We start from the raw sequence: 21016 nt of genomic DNA on the forward strand, positions 1-21016 counted from the left end.
TTGAGCCATGGACCAGCATTTGATGAGATCTAGTCTCAGAGAGCGTAAAATGAAACCAAACGGGCCTGTAAGGGTCCATTTGGTTTCATTTTACACTCTCAAGAGTTAAAGATCTATAAGGGTCCATTTGGTTACAAACTCTCCATCATTTAGCTGGGGACCACCTGGAACCCCCTCAAGGACCACTGGTGGTCCCTGGACCACTGGTGAAAACCACTGCTCTACACAAAAAAATAACTAAATAAGATCTGCTATTTTTGGATTATGTTTCTCCCCCCAAATGAGGGATACTGGGGTTAAAGTGGTCAAAGCGGGTGGATTTGTTAAGTAGAGCGAACAGACCTTGAAGCAGGTGATGTGGAAGTAGAGGCTGAGGGTCTCAATGATCATGGCCGCTCCTTTGCCCAGTGGATGACCACAGCTGGAGCACAGCTTCTTCCCACTGACTGACCTGGAGGATGGAGAGAGTGAGGGACAGAGAGAGAGAGGGGATATGGGGAGTGTGAGGTATAGGGACAGAGACAAGGAGAGAGGATGAGAGAGAGAGTTGGAGAGAGGTGCAGAGAGGTTAGAAAGAAATAAGGGAGAGGGAGAAGAAGAGAGAGTAGTGGTGGTAGTAGTGGTGGTGCAGAGAAACGAGACAGAGAGAGAGAGAGAGATGGAGGGAGGGAGGTGGGAGGGATGTGAGGGATGGAAGGATTGCAGAGAGTTGTAGAGTTCAAGTTAATTTATTATAAAAATATGTAAAAACTTAAAACTGTCAGTCTTGGAACAGTTCAATTGAGTATACCACTTTGGCAACACTTTGGAGACAGAAAGAGAGAGAAATAGAGACTGACAGTGATGTAGAGTTCTCTTAGGCTTGTGATTAATCTGGTGCCAGACAGAAGAGACATCTGAATGACTGGCAAAGGCAAAGTGACACCAGACTGTGGAATTCAAACCCTGGCAAAGAGCAGATTGCATCATGGTGATCATCGAATGTCGACAAACATCTTCAAAATGCCCAATAATCCTCAGAGCTTGCGGTGTAAACAAACATTTTTTGTTCATTTATAGGAGGGGAAAAGGAAAGCAAAGAAAAGTGCATTTGGGGCTGAAGTCTATCGTCTTCCTGTATGCGGAATGTTTTCTCGTAAGTTAACCACATGAGCGAACCTATTCTGGGCAAGTCATAACAGGTGCATCTGAAAGACGATCACAATGTGACACAACGTGTAGTGATGCGTTGCTTTGTAAATCGGCAATTTTCACTATGTAATGTACGATGAAGTACATATCGTCGCTGTCCGGCAGAAACCTTGTATCTCCAAGTTTCAAATTTGTATGTTTTCTGTCGTGAATTAAAGCCCTACATCATACAAAAGTGTCGCACAAAAGTAGTGAATATAGCAGATCTACAAGCACACAACGCCTCGCATCGTTGTGTGCTTGTACATCGGCTATTCTTACTATTTTAAATCTTTTTTAAATATTAACAATGAAAGGAAGGTTTTGGACAAGGTTTCCACACGACAACAGCGATATGGTTTAAGAGTGGTTAAGCTGCATTTTCCACCAATATGTGTGTGTGGGGGGGAGAGAAACATAACAGGAGGCGCGCAAAGCATAAAATGACGAAGCAGTGAATGAATTTGACTGTGCATGTGGGACATCTGTAGTGCAGTATACCTGTTTGGAGTTGGAGGAGACTGTGTGTCTGCTGGAGACAGCGGGCAGGGTGAGGGTGACTTAGGCAGGCTGCGGCCCCCCGTGTTATTATCAACGGGGCCGCACCTAGAAAATGGACAGCAACATGCAGCATGATGATGATGATGATGAGGACATAAACCGCCAGAATTGCTCCTATTGGCTCCCACAGTGACGAGCGTTAACCAATCCGAGCCGGAGCGTGCTGGACGCCTTGAAATCTAGTTACCATGGGGCCTAGAACCACAGCCTCATTGGTTTTCCTGGATTTTGTTTGCGTGATAACCAGCGACGTAAAGATGTGGTGTTATGTGTTGCAAATATCATTCTTATAGGAGCCACGACTGAAAACGGCACCTTTAATGTCACAGTGTATAAAGATTTACTTCATGATGAAGGGAGAATAGGAGATTGTTACAAAATAAAACAAAATGATACAAGACGCCATCTGGTGGCCATGTAGGTGAATTATAAAGTCAGTCTATAACGGTGGTTCTCAAAGTGGATTCCAGGGACTCTGTGGGTTCCTTTTTGGGGTTCTAAATTGACCCATACAAGTCTGTAACTCTGACAGTGTACAAATGGAACTCTGACAGTGTACAAATGGAACTCTGACAGTGTACAAATGGAACCAAATGAACCGGTTCATGACGGGTTCATTTGGTTCCATTTGTACACTGTCAGAGTTAAGGGGAGACCTTGAAATCTGAAAGTTTGAGAAACACTGGTCTATAAAACATCCCTTGTATAGTCCCTTGTATTGTTTTTCCCCCAGGTAAAAAAGCAAATAGCAATAATGATAAAATGACAAAAAGCATTTACAAGCGCTGTGCTGAAAAAACACTTAGTCTTGTCATTACCATCTATCTACACAGTTCTCCCCATGTAAAGTCAATACACAGTATCAAGCCGCAAAACTGTATTTTTGGTTTCTACTTTACCAATGTACTTTGGTAGGGTAGATGTGAACCTCTGAATGCTGTTCCATGTGCTCTCCAATGCTTAAAGCAGATTAGAGCAGTGATTCCAAAGAAGGCATTCTATGCAAGCATGAGACTGTAGGTATGACAGGTATGACCATTGCATCTCAGTAAAGCGTTTGTTTATAAGCATTCTTTTTAACCTATTTAGACGTGAAGCCGATTCTAAAAAGACCTTCTAAAGTTTTCTGAAAGACTTCAAATATTTATTACAAAAAAATGATGTTGCTATATACTGTACATAGCAACAACTACCCCAAAAGGCGTTCCCAGATTGAAAGGTATAGTTACACATAGGGGTTCTCGGTTTAAGTACCCATCTCTAGCTCCGCTCCCACATCCTCCACAGCCACCCACCTGCGGTCTCCAGATGTCCTGCTGGGCTTGCGGCCATCCAGCTGTTTCTTGTCAGGCGTCAGGGCCTTGTTCTGGGGTGTGGCCTGGGCAGTGGGTGAGGCCATGAGGACTCTCTGGCCATTGGGTAAACTCTGGCTGAGTGGCTCTGTCTGGCTGCTCAACGAACTGGACCAAACAGGATAAAAAGTCATGTTTTGAGATGTATTAAATTACAAAAGAAAACACATGCCAGAGCCCATGATTTCAATCTTTGTCTGGAGGGCGTGGGGCCACTGGTAAATTGTATGTACAATACTTTTGATGCGAATCCTTCTGTTGTAGTCTATGGACGACGTCTTTTATCCTGCTATAAATCCAACAAATGTCCTCCTCAGGGATCAATTTAATGGATAATGTTTCATATTATCGTGAAAATTGGGACATTTGCCGTTGCACTGACTGTGATAGAATTAAAAACAGACAAGCTACAATAAAAATAATATCAATCACCAAAAGACAAGGATTACAGAGCTTCCATAACATATTCCAGCTGGTGTTTAATAAAATAATGCTCATATCAGTAAAACAGTGTTACAAACAGGAAGTAACGTATGAAATTGCTACATGTTGGTTTCAGATCGATGGGTGATATGGGTTTGTTGCGTAATGGTTAACTCATGTTCAGACTGTGTGAGATGAGTAGACACAGAGTAAGTATGTGATTTGTTTTGTGCATTGTGCTTGTTTGTTTGTTGATGTAGGCACACATGTCTGTAACTGCAGTTACGATGGTCTGAACTTAAACTTAAAGCACTATGTAGCTTTCCTCTTCTACCCTGGATCTGAACCCAGTTTCCTGCACAAGGGCTGACATTTTTACCATTGCGTTAATGGAGCTTGCCTGCTTACTCAGGGGATACATTTAAGGTAAACATTTGTGTCAGATCCTGTGTCTAGGTGAGACATGACTTTTGACACGGATCGACAAGCTGACAACACGCCACGCTGTGAGCTTTTAGATTGACTATTTTCAGCACACAACCAAGTGTAAAATCAGCCATTACAATGTCATCAAGGCCTGCCAAAAAGATCTGTGTAGACAAAATCAACTGTAGATTTAGTCAACTAAAATCTTACGATATTTAGACAACTAAAACTAGACTAAAACTAAATCATTTCAGATAACTAAATTATGACTAAAACTAAATACAATTTTATTCAAAAGACTATTACTAAATCTAAATGAAAATTCTGTTGCTGTCGGGCAGACACCTCGTATCTCCAAGTTTCAAACGTGTATGTTTTTTTTGTAAAAGTAAAGCCCTGCTTCATCATACTAGACTGTTGCGTTCAACAGTCGGCGTTGTGGGCTTGTAGATCGGCTATTTTCAGTTTAAAGATTTCTTTATAATACAAAAGGAATGTTTTTGGACAAACAAGGTTTCCACCCGACAACAACGATTTGCTGTCCAAATCAACAGTGCAGCGGACGGACCAACCTTCTTCCTGTTTTCGTGCTCTCGTCCGCCGTGCTGATGTCACTGCTCCTGTCGTCCCGCCGTTTCCATTCCACGCTTTCCGTGCCCCCCCTCTGTGCCATCCAATCAGAAGACAGGGAATTAGGTCACCGTCCAATCAGAAGACAGGGAATTCAGTCAAACGGTCAATGTCAGTGGTCACGCGCCGATGACGACGGTATGTACGTACCTCTCTGTGCACCTAAGTCTCAGCACTTAGGTGCACTTGTGCAGTGGTGTAAAGTACCTTAGTACATTTACTCAAGTAGTGCACTTGTGCAGTGGTGTAAAGTACCTTAGTACATTTACTCAAGTAGTGCACTTGTGCAGTGGTGTAAAGTACCTTAGTACATTTACTCAAGTAGTGCACTTGTGCAGTGGTGTAAAGTAACATAGTACATTTACTCACGTTAGTCAAGTACTGTACTTAAGTAGCCTACACATTTGAGGTATTTCTTACTTCACTGTAGCATTTCCAGTTTTCAATAATTTTACTTCTACTCCACTTCATCTCAGAGGCAAATATTATACTTTTACTCCTCTACAATCTAAACTGTATTTACTAGTTACTTTGCAGATTCTGATTATTATTACAGAAGATACATTAACCACTTCAGCCCTATTTCGGCCATTTGAAAATAGCATCTGCCATTTTTAAAAGACATTTATACATTTTATACATTTGAAAGATCGTGAAACAGGACATTCTGCCTAATGAGTACTTTATACGTTTGGTACTATAACTACATTTTGATACCAATACTTTTGTACTCTTACTCAAGAAAGTGTTTCACTCCAGACTTTTACTCGTAAGAAAGTATTTCTACATTGCAGTATTGATACTTTACTAAAGTAAAATGTAGTACTTTTCGCACCACTGTGCATGTGTGTGTTTGTGCACAACATCAATGGGTCAGCTCAGTAATTCAGTAATTCCTTCACCGTCTGTCTTTCCAGCAGCTCCTGCTTGCGCTCCCAGTCGGCCAGCGAGCGAACGATGGCGTCCTGCGGCTGGGTGGTGCAGGTGGAGAGCGTGGAGGAGGAGGGGTCTGCAGGGCCGGGGGAGGGCGGAGCAGGGGAGCGAGGGGTCAGCGGTGTCACCGTCTCCTCTAGTATCCTCATCTCCTGTCAGGAGGAGGTGATGGGAGGGCGCTTAGAATTAGAGTTACTGTACATGGAAACTTGGACGCTGACCATGAACATAATATTTTGGAACTGTAATAACGAGACTATGGTATAGAAGTGACTCCCCAACAGCAGTGTCTGTGCATTGTGGAGGAAATGTATGTAATGGAGAGATTTAAGCTGGCCGCACACTAGCCGATAATCGGGCTATTTAATTACCCTCCCGACAATCGGGCTGCCACCGACTGAAACGGGCCCGACAATCGGGCATGAACGTCGTCTAGCGTGAGGTCTCACAGATCCACTCGGAGCCCAGCCGAGTGGCTCGGAGGACGATCGGGGGTTGCCCGACTCTTTTCAAACATGTTTGATATTTTCCTGGATCAGTAGGTCTACTGGTCTGGAATAGCAGCAGGGGACTGATTGAAAATAGGTAGCCTACAGCAGCCGCTGATAGACGCAAGTCTCTGAGCATCTGAGTGACAGAGCTATCTCTTTTTCTCTCTCTACACACACACACACACACACACACACACACACACACACACACACACACACACACACACACACACACACACACACACACACACACACACACACACACACACACACACACACACACACACACACACACACGAAATCAATCAATCAATCAACAAAGACGTAAAACTAGGCCAAACCAATTAGTGCAAGTCTGGACTCGCTAATAACTTTCCAGCTCTGCTCTCCTCCTCCAACTCCAATTAAGTTACATTAAACTTATGGTTCTCACTCTCAAATGTATGATAAACCTGTGCATTCTCCATGTTTCCACCTCAAAATGCTGGATTACAGTTCTTCAAATGGACCAGACAGAACCGTCCTCTTTCTCTCTCTCTCTCTCTCTCTCTCTCTCTCTCTCTCTCTCTCTCTCTCTCTCTCTCTGGGACATTGGATTTGGATCTCCGTGCCCTCGGATCTTTTTTTAATGATTATATTTGATTGATCCATCCGCCCACACCGCGATAATTTGTTAAAAGACAGGGGAAATCATGATTGAAAGCCTATAGGCCATGGCCACTAAAGTAAAAGCAGACACGTGCCTGTCTTGAACTTGAACCTGTCTTGCGAACTTGAACCGTCCGTGGTGGAAGCAGCCTACAACAGCAGCTCACCCCACGTCAGTCACTTTCTCTGATGGTCCGTGCACGGTGCAGTTATGTAATCTCTACTCCTCTCAAGTTCCAATTGGCCATAGGTACAACTCGTTGTTTGATCTACCAGCTGGGTTAACAACTCCTGGCTACTCCGGGCACAGCGCGCCCCGCATAGCCAGGCGTTTCGTATTTTAACAGACAGCAGGTTTAGAAAATATGCGCGCACGTTACCTTAACTATTATAAAATAAAATGACTTTATCAAAACTGACAATGATAAACCTGGAGCGGACATGAAAGAAACATAATGGATATAGGCCTAGGCTAATAGGCCTGTCCTTTTTAAAGCATTACAGTATATTTGGGACTGAAAACTAGTCCCCCCCCCCAAAAAAAAAGCAATACACATAAATACACTGCTTATTATTTCAAATAATGATCCACATCCATCCTCCCAGGTTGTATCATGATTGCTTGCGATGGGAATTAAAACTCAATGGTCGCGAGTTTGTTTTATATCAGCAGAAATAGTCACTACCAGTCAGTCACAGACTGGAGTGGGAACAGCGCACGAGTGCAAGTAGGCCTACACGCCCACTGCCTGATCTACAAACCCTACAATGTGGCGCGGAGGGACGCAGTTTGATCTTGGAGATCTGATATGTTCTCTGCGCAACACAGTCATACGACTAATCATAAATCAGACACCATGAGAAGCACCAGCAGACAGCGCGCAGCACTTGACTTTAGCAGTGGAGAGAGAGGGGGAAAGTCGATCAGAGTTGATCCATGGATGAACATGAAACGCGTCAAAGTGAACTCATAGGAGTCATAGTATCATTTGAAGCTTTTTTTTTTTCGTTGCGTGAGGCAATGGTGTGTTTGTGAGTGGATAGAATAATGTGTTTGTTTGTATGTGCGTCTGCGCGCGTGTTGCAAGGCGAAGCTCTCGGAACAGTGACGTTTTGTATTCATTATATAAATTATTTATTTATTATTGCTGTGTTTGGGCCCGACTCAATCGGAATAGAATCCTGTAGCGTGCGGTGCGCCCGACTGTTCAAAACGGCTAGTGTGAGCCCGTTTAGATTCTCTGGCCAGATAATCTGAAAAAATGATCCTGTAGTGTTTAATTCTACCCGATTCAGTCGGGCCCGATTATCGTGTAGTGTATGGCCAGCTTTACACAGACTCAGGATGCAGGAAGAGTTGTTTCTTGAAAAATGGGAGAAATGGACTGGAATACACGAACCCGGAAGAATGACACCACAGAGGATTAAAAAGGACTCTAATATGATAATGAAAATGATGTAAATGTTGACCCTGTGAATATCTGTGCATGTGACAAAAAAGTTAAAAAAATAATAATAATTAGTTAAATGATAATTAAGCTAATTAACAAATAATATAATATGTACATTTGTCTTCACTTTGTGAAGACAAATGTCATTCACGTTGTAAAATAGTAAGATGCATTTTGTCGCTATTGGGAGGAAACCAAAATGTGTCGCACCGCGACAGATTGTGAGCTTGTAGATGTCACTGGTCATAATATAGCAGTTTTTTCTTTGGAAGTGGTGATGCCAGTGGTGAGCGCACCTCATGGCACCTCATGGCGCACTCTACTTGTGCACAAGTAGGCCATACTAAGTTGGCACCTCGACAGACTGAATTTCTAGTTTATAGTTAAATTGAACCAATGATACGTATTAAAAAAAGCTTGTGACTAAATAATAACTAAACTGGATCCATCTTTTTTACAGTTTCCCCACTGAAGGGGCTATTTTGCGGTGCACACACACACACACACACACACACCTCTTCATGGTACTTCCTCTCCTCTTCAGCCACCTCTCTCTGGGCCCTCTCCCACTCGTCTTTCAGCTTGGCCTGCTCACAGTGGTACTGCTCCTGTTACCACGGCAACACAGAGATGACATACAGTACAGCAGCACAGAGCAGCACGCAAGAAAACAAACAGGGAGGAATCATTTCGGTGAATGATCTGGCAAATTCAGCTTGAGCACCTACTTTCTGCTGAATGACATGGCATGCCCAGAATAGGGACGTGGTTAAGGTATTCACACTGTTTGAACTCTATTAGCGTTAGCACTGGTAAGGAATAAACCTTGTGATCGTTTTGCCTGCCTTAACAGTTTCAGACTTCTATGTGACATCATGGTTGACATATTCGCTAATGTGTGATGCTCTGACAGAAGCTAGAGAGAAATGTAAACATGGCAGACCAGAAGCAGGCTGAGCAGAAAGCAGAACATGCAGGTCTTAGGGTTTCTACACACGTTTTATTCCAAAACTCAACACTTCCCTGTCCTTTAGTTTGGGTCATGCGTGCTGTAGGGCATTAACGACTTGTGATTTTTGCAAGTCAACTCGATTCAGTAAAAAGTTGAGTTGAAGTCGACTTTATCGTTTGATGACGTGATCACACACACACACACACACACACACACACACACACACACACACACACACACACACACACACACACACACACACACACACACACACACACACACACACACACACACACACACACACACACACACACACACACACACGGGTGCCCAGATGATTAACTTAATGTGAAACATTGTTTTCTCACTCAACTGTAAATAAACCAACATAACGTTTAAGTGTATAGAGGGTATCTGCACATTTCTAAAGTGCTAATTTAAGGCGTTGTGAGCATGTACATCTGCTATTTTCACAATAGAACGTATTTTTTTTCGACTTTGGCTTTCGACTTTCTGTGGTGGGAGTGGACTTGTGTAATGAAGTCGACTGAGTAGTCGTTAATGCCCTAGCGTGCAGGCCCATAACATGCATACCGTTTATTCTTCACAAACAGACATCATAAGGATAACGGCGTCAAATTAATTTCCCCTGACTTTATCAGACCAGTGTGTAGGAACCCCAAGAGCAGTACTGACAAAGAAACAACACAGGAAGGAGTGGAGAAGCAAGTCAAAGGTCATCCATACGCGCTGGTCATTCATCCGTCTCGCCGCATCTCAAATGGAACAGCAGACAAGTAGACAAAATGTGCTTTCTTCCCTGTTGTTGTGTGTGAGACACACGTGTGATTGTCACATTCGAGATGAAGTGATGTGCCGAATGGAGGGAGTGCAGTTTTACGAGCTCCAACAGGTTGAGTGCACCGTAAAAACAGGCTGGACAAAGGAGGCTGAATATTGAGATGCACGTTTGGTTGCATGGAGGAGGAGAGAGAGGGTGGTCTGGGCAGCAGCAGCAGCAGCAGCAGCAGCAAACCTTGGACAGCGATTTCAATGGGTGTGGGTGGGTGTGATGTGAGACACAGGCAGCATACTGTACCACCAAGCTAGTATAGGGCTCTTCCATTGCACAGGGCTGCCCTCTAGTGCTCAAAAGTGTATATAACAGTAGCCAGGCTGTGTGACTTTGGAGTTGGCTTGATAGAAAACAAACATGGAGGCAAGCTTGCAGAGGTTAATGTCAAACACAGTCAGTCCAAGTAGTATCGTGGTCAGCATATTAGGGCGTGCCAGTGTAGCTCAACACGCTTAAAGCTCAAATGGAGCATCAGAAATGGCCTAGCTTATGCATTCATCCATGCTTTTTTCACAAGCCCCTACCTGTGTGTATTTAGCCAGAACTAGCATGCTAACATAGCTACTGGCTTATGGCTAATGGTATTGGCATATGCCATAAGGTTTTCTGTTTCTATGAAGCACGTAACAGTACCAACAATATACAGAAATGCGGTTAAATCTTTATTTTAAAATGGAACCATAGAGCAAAACTGTGTTAGGGCTGTGCCAGTACTCTCCCAGTACTAACTGTACTGTATGTTGAGGGAGATGCCAATCCAAGCATGGATCTATCAAAGAGAGATAAAACACTGGTGCTTTTTTGACAACCATGGCACTGCGGTACCATCGAGGTAGAGCTCTTGGAATGAAAATGCCAATAGAACCTTGAGAGCAGAGCAGCACAAACCCTGAGCCATAAAGGAACGACCAATTAGCTTTCGTTCTTGGCAAATGCAACTTCTTTGTTGACATTGAGAGCTACACGGCCAATGGAAGTCCTGTTAGCGCCATGCTGCTATATAGTTACACGGTGTACCTGCAGCATGCGCTCCTGCTCGTGCTGCCACCTTTCCTGACGCTTTCGCTCCTCGTCCGGGTCCCAAGACCAGCGGTCCCCCCGCGTGGCCTGGGACAACACCGGGACTGACACCTGACGCACCACAGACATGTACTGACATGCACACACACGGATATGTGCACGCACGCACACATGCACAACCCCTCCCACCACCCCCCATGCACACAACCACAAACCCAGACACACCAATAGGATGCCAGCATTCCACACGTGCGCGCACACACGCACACGCGCACACACACACACACACACACACACACACGCACACAGAGAGAGAAAGGAGGGAGGGAGGAGAAATAGTTTCATCTACCACAACAGCACTAATCCAATGCTAGCCAAATGGCTCCTACTAAAGGAGAGAAAAACACATAAAGAGAAGGATGAGCACAAAACAGGAAAAGGAGAGCAATGTTGGCCACTTTCTACAGATTCAGCATCTGGCATGCAAAGGACCCCCACAGCAGCAGCTACAGTACACTGAATGTAGAACCGTCCCATACGTTCCCTGCATATATACTGTAGGATAACTCTGCTGTCAGACAGAAACCAGTCCAAATTATGAACTTAAAAAGCCTCATCAAAGTTCGTATGGTGACTTTATACATTGTCAGATACTTGAATGTTATATTATCATCACTTTACCCCAACACAGCTAAAGTGGAGTTAGAGGTTTTTGACCATAATGTGGAGATATGTTTTTTTTCTCCCCCGTCTGACTAATAAATGATGGAAAAACTCCAAAGTTGGAGTTAGGTGGTTTGACCGAACCTGAGGTTTAGTCAAAAGCACTTTGTAATACTTTTCATTGGTTCAATACTTGCTAAACTAACACACACACATACATGGTGTTCAATAGCACTGATTATAAATACATGTATTTCTTTATTTTAAGTTGAAAAATGGAGACGGCTGGTTTTCTGCCCGACAGCAACGATATGCAGGATATTCATCTTTATGCATGTAGGCGGTGAGCATTACATCACAGTAAAACATCAGCTAACTACTCTTCCCTCCACAGCCAAAAGAGAAAACAACATGCGAGTAGAGAGAGTGGGAAAAAAAATGCCCTGTCGAAGCTGTGGCTGGTAGGCGGACAGTGTTATTTGATTAGGAGCACTTGTGATGTCAATTGTTGTTACAAACACACAAAAAGTAGTCCCTGCTGTTCACCTCATAGGGAAATACATAAGACTATAGCAGATAAAGAGACATCTGGAATACTTAAAGAGGCACTCCACCACTTTTCAACCTATGTTCATATAATTGGTCCTCACTCAAAAATAGCTTTTCTTTTTTTTTTCTCAGAGGAGGGCTGTGGGTGACATCATCGATTGCCAATCCAGCTTATAGAAACTGCAGGCTTTCTATTCCTGAAAAGTTGCAATTTTAAAGTGGAAGCCATTGTTCTCGCGATAATAAAAATCTAAATATTTTTTTCAAAACTATTGATTAAAAATGTCTTTTGGAAAATGATGATGTCACAAGACGATGGATTCTGAACTTCCCACAGCTCTCCTAGGAGACTTGGACTGAGTAGAAAAAAATGTTGATATTTTATCATGAACATTAGTGAGGACCTATTATATGACAGGTTGAAAAGTGGTGAACTACTCCTTTAAAGACTACACCAGATAAGGGCAAGGGTTTTCAAAGTTGGTGACGGGGCACCCTGGGGTGCCACGATTGCAGTCCAGTGGTGCCGTGAGATCATTTGATAACACTTAAAAATATATTTAATATCATTTTAAACTTGAAGTACAAAGTTATTTTCAGTCAGTTCTAACCAAAATGGCTGTTATCTCAATGTTTTCCTCACAACATAATTGCTAAAATATGCTATAAATATAAGGTGCTGGGAGTGAAAATTATGAATATCGTCACTGTCAGGGAAAAACCTTGTATCTCCAAGTTTGAAATGTGTATGTTTTTTGGTAAAATAAAAGCCCTACTTCATCAAACAAAAGTGTCACACAAGTAGTGAAAATAGCCGATCTACAAGCACACAACGCCTTTAAATAGTTTTTAAAATAATAACACAAAAAGATAAGGTTTTGGACATACAAGGTTTCCACCTGACAACGACGATATAATGTAGGGGTGCCTCGGATGAAAAAAAATATTCATGGGGTGCCCTGAGACAAAAAAGTTTGGGAACCTCTGATCTAGGGGAATACGTAAGACTGTATACCAGAAAAAGAGACATCTGGTAAACCTAGAGGACAGGTAAAGCCTTTTGAGTGTCAACAACAAAAAGTCAGATTTACTCACGTTTCCACGAAGATCCTTCTCAGCCTCCTCTGTGGAGCAATGTTAAGAGAACAGTTAGTGGGGAAATCAATATCCATCAAATAAATGTATTACAAAATTATCAGAGATATTAAAAGGGATACAATGCACAACAACATGAAATACCAATGAGGATGAATAACTAGAAAGATGCAATTGGAAATTGCAAGTATATTGCAAGTAATTGCAACTATATTCTGCAGAAAGTTAACTGTCATGTGAAGCTCAACCAATACTCAAGCTAGCACCACTCCTCAAATGTTGTTCCTTCAATTTCATCAATTTCCAATGGCAGCGGAAAGTTTATTTAGTGAAAATAAAGTTTCCCCAGAACTACAGTGTGTTGCCCTTCGGGCCACACTAATGAGACATCTTTACAATAAAAATAAATGAGTTATTTGACAGACCATGAACAACTGTACTCTGGATTCATATACAGTACAGTCGATATGGATGAAACACCTAAAAGAAAAACATTACTGGACGAATGCATAATGATCTCCACCCAAAACACCCTGATCACAAATGGAAAAGCTAAAACAAAACAAGGGATGGGACTCAGGCCCTGTATCCTGGCCCCTGGGAAGAGGGAGCCAGTACATTCAATGCTCCTAAGGGAGTGCTTTACCTGGCGAAGTGAAGAATTCCCAACGCTTAGGGTTGGTGGCTGCCAGAGGACACCTGACACTGTTTGCAAGCTCTATAGCAAAACAATGTATGGGTGGGATAGGAGGGAAAGATGGCAGGAAAGGAAGGCGGTTGATAGGTAGGGGACAGACAGTGTTGTGCAAGTTCACACTTCACAAGAGCTACAGTATAGCTCCAAGTTCACAGTTCCAAAAACCTAACTAGCTCACGTTCCCCAGCCCTGAAACACTGCCCAGCTACTCAATTCCCAAAGTCAACGAATGACTGTATGCCATCATAGAATCACTTAGATTACTTTTAAAGGCCAAGAAAAAAACAATGAGTAAAACATTATATTGTCGTTGTCGGGTGTAAACCTTGTATGTCTAAGACCGTTCATTTTGTATTTATCAATTTAAAAATGAACTAAATTGGGGGCACGGTGGCGCAGTGGTTAGTGCTTTGCCTCGCAGCTAGAAGGTCCTGAGTTCGATTCCCGCCGGGGGACACTGTGGGCACTGGGGGCGTGTTCCTCCCTCCGCGTCATCAGCGCCCACACCCTAGGTGGGGTTGGCGATAGGGCCTTTCTGTGTGGAGTTCGCATGTTCTCCCCGTGTCTCCTAGGGTTGATACCCTCACAAAAACATGCAGTAATCCTGGTCTCAAAAATGCCTCCCCCGGCCAGCCGGGGTGCCTGATGCAGGGGAAAGGAACTGGTTGGAATAAAGTGTTCCTTCCACGCGCTACGTCCAAACCAGGGAAATCTCCACTGTCAAGTGAAAAGAAGCAACTTGGGCTCCTCATGCATAGAAGGAAGCATGAGGTCAGTCCGTTGTCTCCCCAGCCACGGCAGAGGGAGAGCAGAGCCCAGGATTACATAGGCAATTGGCACTGGGTGAAAAATGGGTTACAAAATCGTGGGATAAAAAAATGTATTAAAAAAAATGAACTAAATTAGTGAAAATAGCAGATCTACAAGCACAAACGCCTCGCACCGCGAGACATTGTGTGCTTGTAGATCAGCTGTTTTCATTTCTTTTGAGTATGATGCCTTGTATGATGAAGCAGGGCTTTACTTGGTGAAAAACATACAAATTTGAAACTTGGAGATACAAGGTTTCTGCCCGATATCCATAAAGTGAAAACAAACAGGTGGAGTAAAGGTATACAGCAGATGCAGTTTAGTCTGAACCAAATTATGAAACTAAAACTAAATATAGCTCCACCCTGTGGTTATGTCCTGTATAGAACTGGAAGAGTCACAGCCATGTGTCTTTCCCGCTGTCAATATAAGTGTGCATGAATTGATGCACAGATTCTGAAAAAAAGATTGCTCCGATGCGTTAACTGAAAAAATAGCGTGTGTGATTACGTGACTTCGCGTTACAAGTCCATCTTTCTCTGTTATCTGTATCAAAGACAGACTCAGAGATGGACCTGTCCGGGGCGCCCACTGGCCTACCGGTCCAGGTGCATACCACATAGGCTCAGTGTAGCCTAGCAGCATGTCGCTGGTTCGGGTCCCGATCCCGGCTACCTTTGCTGGTTCCACTACCCCATCTCTCTCCCCATTTCCTGTCATGTCTACTGTCCTGTCAATAAAGGCATAAAAGGACCCAAAACAGGTCTTAAAAAAAGACCTGCCCGTCTTTGAAATGAACTTGTAACTTGAAGTCACGTGATTGCACACTGCAGCTCGCTGCTCTAATCAGCTGTGCATGTTTCAGTCAAAACAGTGGGAGCTCACAAGTAAATTCTTTCCAAGGACGCAAGTGTTTTTTGCTTTCTCTGTATTGGAGAAAAGGCCACGATCTAGCTAGCGTCTTTATTCTTTCTTTGTCACTGTTCATTATTACTGCTACTATTGTTTGACTATTGCTACTACAAGGCTGTGTTGAGGAACCAAAACCAAAGAACTGTATGTACTCTTATGTACTTGTACACAAGATGTAACAATAACATCGTGAATTCATCCACTTGCAACAGTGAGCCTCGTGGGAGTTAACAACACTCACATTCATTAGTTGCAAACGGATCAATCCAGTTCAATGCTCTTTGAGTGCGTTCATGCACAACACTGGGGACTGATGTCCCGCGGGAGCTGGGATGGTAAGCAAGATCATTACGGCCTCTCATGCAATGGAGAGTGATTACCAATGTTATCATAATAGCTTGATTTTAATTTGCCGGAAGCCGGGGTGGAATATTTTCATTCAATCGTATGTCTGCAGTCTCATCACCATTGTAAATGCTACTGTATTGAACATAAAACGTATACAGAGGCAATTAGCTCTGTAAGATGCAATATAGCTGATTTATACGTGGTTATGAATCGTGTCATGCGTCGAAAATCGCCGATCAGCTCAGCACTGTCCCGCGCTTTACTTTTAACAGCCAAACGGCAAGAGTGCAAGGAGTGAGCAAGGAGGATGTGCTGTAGTCAAACGGTGGAGAAGAGTGAGTTGATTATAATCATGTTAGTGCCTGGCGGATGGCAAAGTGTTTTACCTGCTGCTGTGGTGTTGCATGGCGGGTCGTAACTGAGAGATCGTGGATCGTTGATGACCGGTAGACTCTCTTTTCTCGTAGGCCACTCCTGGGTACTTTCACTGACCTGCAGTCAGATTTGGAACATAATTTGATTGGGCATTGGTTCACAATCTATTATACATTATTGGGGGAAATATTCAAGCATTTTCAAAATAGCAAAAATAGCAGATTTACAAGCTCAAAATGCATTGCATTACAACTTGTTGTGAACAAGCAACAAGGTAATATACAAAGAATGATATCATAAAAATAAAAATAGAAAACAGGATAAAACGATAGACAGTGAAAACTACACAGAAGGTCAACACATTACAAGATGAAGTGCTTATGAAACAGGTGAGTTTTTAAAAGCTTTAGGAATCAACCTACACACCCATTCCCTGTCACCTCAGGGCAATTGAGTGGGGGCTACAACTGCAAAGGTCACCTTTAGTTTTTAGCCTAGATATCGGCACAGTAAGAAGGCCTAGGTCATGAGACCTTGAGCAATCTCACATTATCCTTACGCCACAATAGTTTGAATGCAGAGTGATGTGTGTTGTCTGTGTCTACACTATGCAGTGTGACATTCCACTGCATGAAATAGGAGTAGTATTTTTAGCACTTACTTTTCTTTAATGGTTGAGTGAGTGTTCGTCACTGACACTGGTACCTTAGCAGTAAAGTCATCCCTACCTGGGAGGCTGTGGGCTGAGGCTGACTCTGTGGTGTGTTGGCCTCTGACTTCAGGAGGATGGGAGCATTTAGTCTACTTGGAGCCGTCTGTTCCTGGACGGTCTGTTGGCGTTCTGCACACACATCACCAAAATCACTTATTAGTAGTTTCCCCCTACCTGGATCCACATCCAAAACCCACTACCTGGATCCACATCCAAAACCTACGCCCATTCCCTATTTCTTTCATGCATTTGTAATTTTAGCCATTTTGAAATATTAGAACATAATATATATCTTTCTGTTATAATCTTCCATCTCTTTATAATGTCTGCTTTCTCAATGGATACATCAGTCTGAATGGACGTTCTGCGAAAATCCGTTTACACTGCGTCCGTCATGTTCGTCAGTGCTAGTCTTATTTATCCATTTTCATTATGTTGTCACTGCACCAAATGCCTGCCCCCAAATTAATGCATACATTATGAACCTCAACATGGACAACAAAATGCTTCCAATTTTCACTTTACACTGTATTACTGCTAGTCTGTCAAATCACCACTAGGTGGCAGGCAAGCAGTAACATGGGCCCCTTGGTAACAGCATCCTAGGCCAGTGGTTCTCAAATGTTTTCATGTCAAAGACACCCAAATGAATAGTATTTGGCCGCAGGCCTCTACAGGATTTTGTGCCGAGGACCCCATAGTATATTTGAGTAAATTTAGTTTTTAAATCCAGATTTTATTTAATAATAACCCATCTACAAGATCAAAACAGCGCATTTGTGAACTTGTAGATCTTCAAATAGCGGGTTATAGTGGTGAAACAGATTTTGATGCTGCATTAACACATTTTGCTGGGGACCCCTGGACTTCTGAGAAGCACCGTCCTGTCTTGGGCTCAGACCTGTGGATGCCGTCTGCTGTCCTGCAGTGTCACTCTTTGGCTTGTCCACCTCTTCCTCCAGAGGAAGAGGAGGAGGAGGAGGGACAGAGGACCGGCCTCCTGTCACCTCCACCCCTTCTCCTGGCTTCTGCAGCTCCTATATGTGGGGAGGGACACACAAGATGAAGGGTCAGCTAACCTGGACCTGACGGCTTTCCTCCCCTTCAGAACAGAGCTGAGCCATTCTCTATCATTTGTCAGGAACTCAAAGCCACCTGCTGTAAATGTATATTTTTGAAAAATGTCACGTATAATGACAAGCCCAAAATAGGGATGCCAGGATGAAAGTGGCTAAGGGTGTCTGTGTGTTCTATAAATATTTAACAAATGAAATGTTTTAACAAGAGCTTGTGTCAAAATAATAATAAATTGGATCCATTGGAACACGGATTCTTTTCCCCTGTAAAGTATGGCGTTTGGACATACAGTATGATGCTGATATGATGTTAAAATGTGTGAGAGAGGCTCTTATGCTCACCGTGGGTAGTGAGGTGGGTCGACTGGGCGGGGTGGAGGGGCGGAGCTTAAGGTCACCCCGGGCATCTCCGGAGCCTGGTGTCGCGTCACCGCGTCTCTCCTCCGTGGGCTCCGACGACCCCGGCCGCCCTCTGGGAGACGTGTGCGCGCTATGTACGGGAGAGGCTGCCGCCGCGGCGGGCTCTGTCGCGTCGACGACATGGTGGGTGACGCGCGTGGGTGTGGGGGGACACGGCTGGAAGCACATCAGAGACTCCCCGTCCTGGCTCTCGGGGGTGGAGGGGCGCTCTTCGGCCCCCAGGACGCCGTTGACGCGGAGCAAGCCGTCGGCCTGGTTGCAAAAGGACAGAAGTTTTTTACGTTTTATTTTTTGAGGAGTCGCTCCGGTGCCTGGGTAAAGAAATACAGCATGCATGACTTGAAAAAGAGAAAGGCGAGTGCTCGTCAGTTGAATGGTGCAACGTTCAAGTGTATCAGATGCACGGTTCTGGCAGTAAAACAGTATCTTTGAAAAGATCACCAGCACTCGCTCTGCCCTTTTAGGATCTGTTACGGCCAACAGTCTTCCCCAGCGCCATTCACACTGTGGAAGGCCATTGCTCTAAACATCTGTGAGTGATCTGCTGCTGGGGCTACACTATAAATAAGAGATCCTAAAAAGGATCAAGTGAGTGCTGGTGATCTTTTCATAAATACATCAGCATGCACACAAACAAGCACACGGCTATTGCTTAAAGCGTACACTCGCTTTAACTTATTGGAGTATGATGGCATTTTATTGCAAATGCTTAGTAAACCTTTATTTTTAGAGTGTGATATATCAGGAACTTTAATTATATTATTACAGTTATTAACTAACTCCTTTCTGCCAAAGACAAGATTCTCGTAATGTTTTTTTTTTTTTTTTTTTTTTTTTTCACAAGTTAGCGAACAGCCCCCTGGTGTAAAAATAAAATGGAATCACAGCAAAACTGAAACATGTGAAATGACATCCTGTTTTTTCCATTTCCCCGCTTCCATGTTCTTGCTCTGTGTTAGTCAAAACAGTGCATTTTTCTTGGCAGTGAATGAGTTAATGTTATCATTATTGGCCGGTCATCTAGCCTCCTCTATCAGCAACCATCTATGCCACTCTGAGTCCATGTTGAGTGTGAGAAGCTGCTAAGGAGCCTGGTAACTTAAGAGGCCTGTAGCAGCAGTGGTAGAGGTTGGGTGGGTGAATGCAGGCTCTCAGGCCGCCTCTACCCCACACACCCACCCTCCTGCACCCCATGTCTCCATCTCATCTCCTTCCCAGCAGCCTGTGTATGTGTGTGGCCCCTCTTTGTGCGCTGGGGAGCCCACTTCACATTGAGAGGGCCCTACTTGTCAACGTCTTAAGTCAATAGGGAACAGAGGGCTCCATTCACAGCCCCGGGCTCCACTCTGCCCAGGCTCCTGTGACGAGACATTCCAGACCAGCGGCTCTGCACTTTCCCCATTTCGGACAGTAATAACCCCCCCTCCAAGACACTTTAACACACACCAACATGCACGCACACACACATGCATACGCTCCGCGAAAACACAAGAGGATGGTTTTCATTCCGGGCCATTATCTTTTCCATTTAAAGGAAGTTGTAGATCCTCTTTGAGAGTTGAAACATTACATGGCTCTTAGTGGGGAGAGTCTGTTGTTTCCACGAGGAAACATGACAGCCCATCTCCATGGCGCGTTCTGTGGCATTCTAATGTAAATGCCAAGGGGGCAGTGGGATGGGGGGGGGGGGATGGCGGGTGGGCATGGGCTCATCCAACCAACTGTGAGCAGAGGGCTGCCAGGTCTGGGAAGAAGCCATGTTCCGTGTAGCCATTTGTTTTCTCTCTCTCCACTTCAGCTCTGCGGTCTTCACTGTAGTGTACCCCAGTACAGTGGTTCTCACTGTAGTGTACCCCAGTACAGTGGTTCTCAACCTTTTCAGGCTGTGACCCCCCAAAATAATCATATTTGAACTGGGTATCCCCCAAAGTAATCATATTTGAATTGGGAGCCCCTCAAAGTAATCATATTTGAACTGGGTATGCCCCCAAAGTAATCATATTTGAACTGGGTATGCCCCAAAGTAATCATAATATTTGAACTGGGGACCCCCCACCCTGACAAGCACTTAGAAGGAGTTGAGGCATTACATTTAGTTTGACTCGGTTCCACAGATAAATGGTGAAAATTCCCCCCAGCTAATCAGATACGCTCGGGTGGGACTGTTCATAATACTTCAACACATTTTATTTTGGCCCTCTTATATATTTGTACTTTAGGAAAAAGAAGTGCATGTCTCATTTTTCTTTTTAATTTTAATATAGACATGTGCGTTCCGAGCCGCGTTTCGAGCTTGTACAGTAGATCTGCTTTGAAGCGAGTTTGGAACTAATTTGGGAAAAAACACTGTATTCTGCCCGTCAGCGACGATATATAGGGTTTAAAAGGTTAAGTGAGAAACAATACGTTTGTTTCTCACTTAAAGGTAGGGTAAGAGATTTAATTT

The 21016-nt window shown here is 43.8% G+C and overlaps 1 protein-coding gene across 2 annotated transcripts in view; it reads right to left on the reverse strand.

Annotated features, from left to right (window-relative positions):
* LOC308301466 (LIM and calponin homology domains-containing protein 1-like) overlaps positions 1-21016 on the reverse strand; it is a 56156-nt gene that overhangs the window by 5982 nt on the left and 29158 nt on the right. Inside the window, exons 8-19 of one of the 2 annotated variants that reach the window (XM_080745463.1) lie at positions 18493-18822; positions 17976-18111; positions 17091-17203; positions 16374-16479; positions 13221-13249; positions 10911-11045; positions 8601-8693; positions 5465-5647; positions 4505-4596; positions 3027-3191; positions 1672-1776; positions 343-451 (exon numbers count right to left, since the gene is read on the reverse strand). In XM_080745463.1, coding sequence (XP_080601589.1) covers positions 343-451; positions 1672-1776; positions 3027-3191; positions 4505-4596; positions 5465-5647; positions 8601-8693; positions 10911-11045; positions 13221-13249; positions 16374-16479; positions 17091-17203; positions 17976-18111; positions 18493-18822 — 1596 coding nt within the window. The remainder of the gene's footprint in view (positions 1-342; positions 452-1671; positions 1777-3026; positions 3192-4504; positions 4597-5464; positions 5648-8600; positions 8694-10910; positions 11046-13220; positions 13250-16373; positions 16480-17090; positions 17204-17975; positions 18112-18492; positions 18823-21016) is intronic. The other variant, XM_080745464.1, reaches the window with a different exon arrangement.

The sequence above is a fragment of the Nannobrachium achirus genome, assembly GCF_963921795.1.
Source record: "Nannobrachium achirus genome assembly, chromosome: 17".
NCBI classification, from domain to species: Eukaryota; Metazoa; Chordata; class Actinopteri; order Myctophiformes; family Myctophidae; genus Nannobrachium; species Nannobrachium achirus.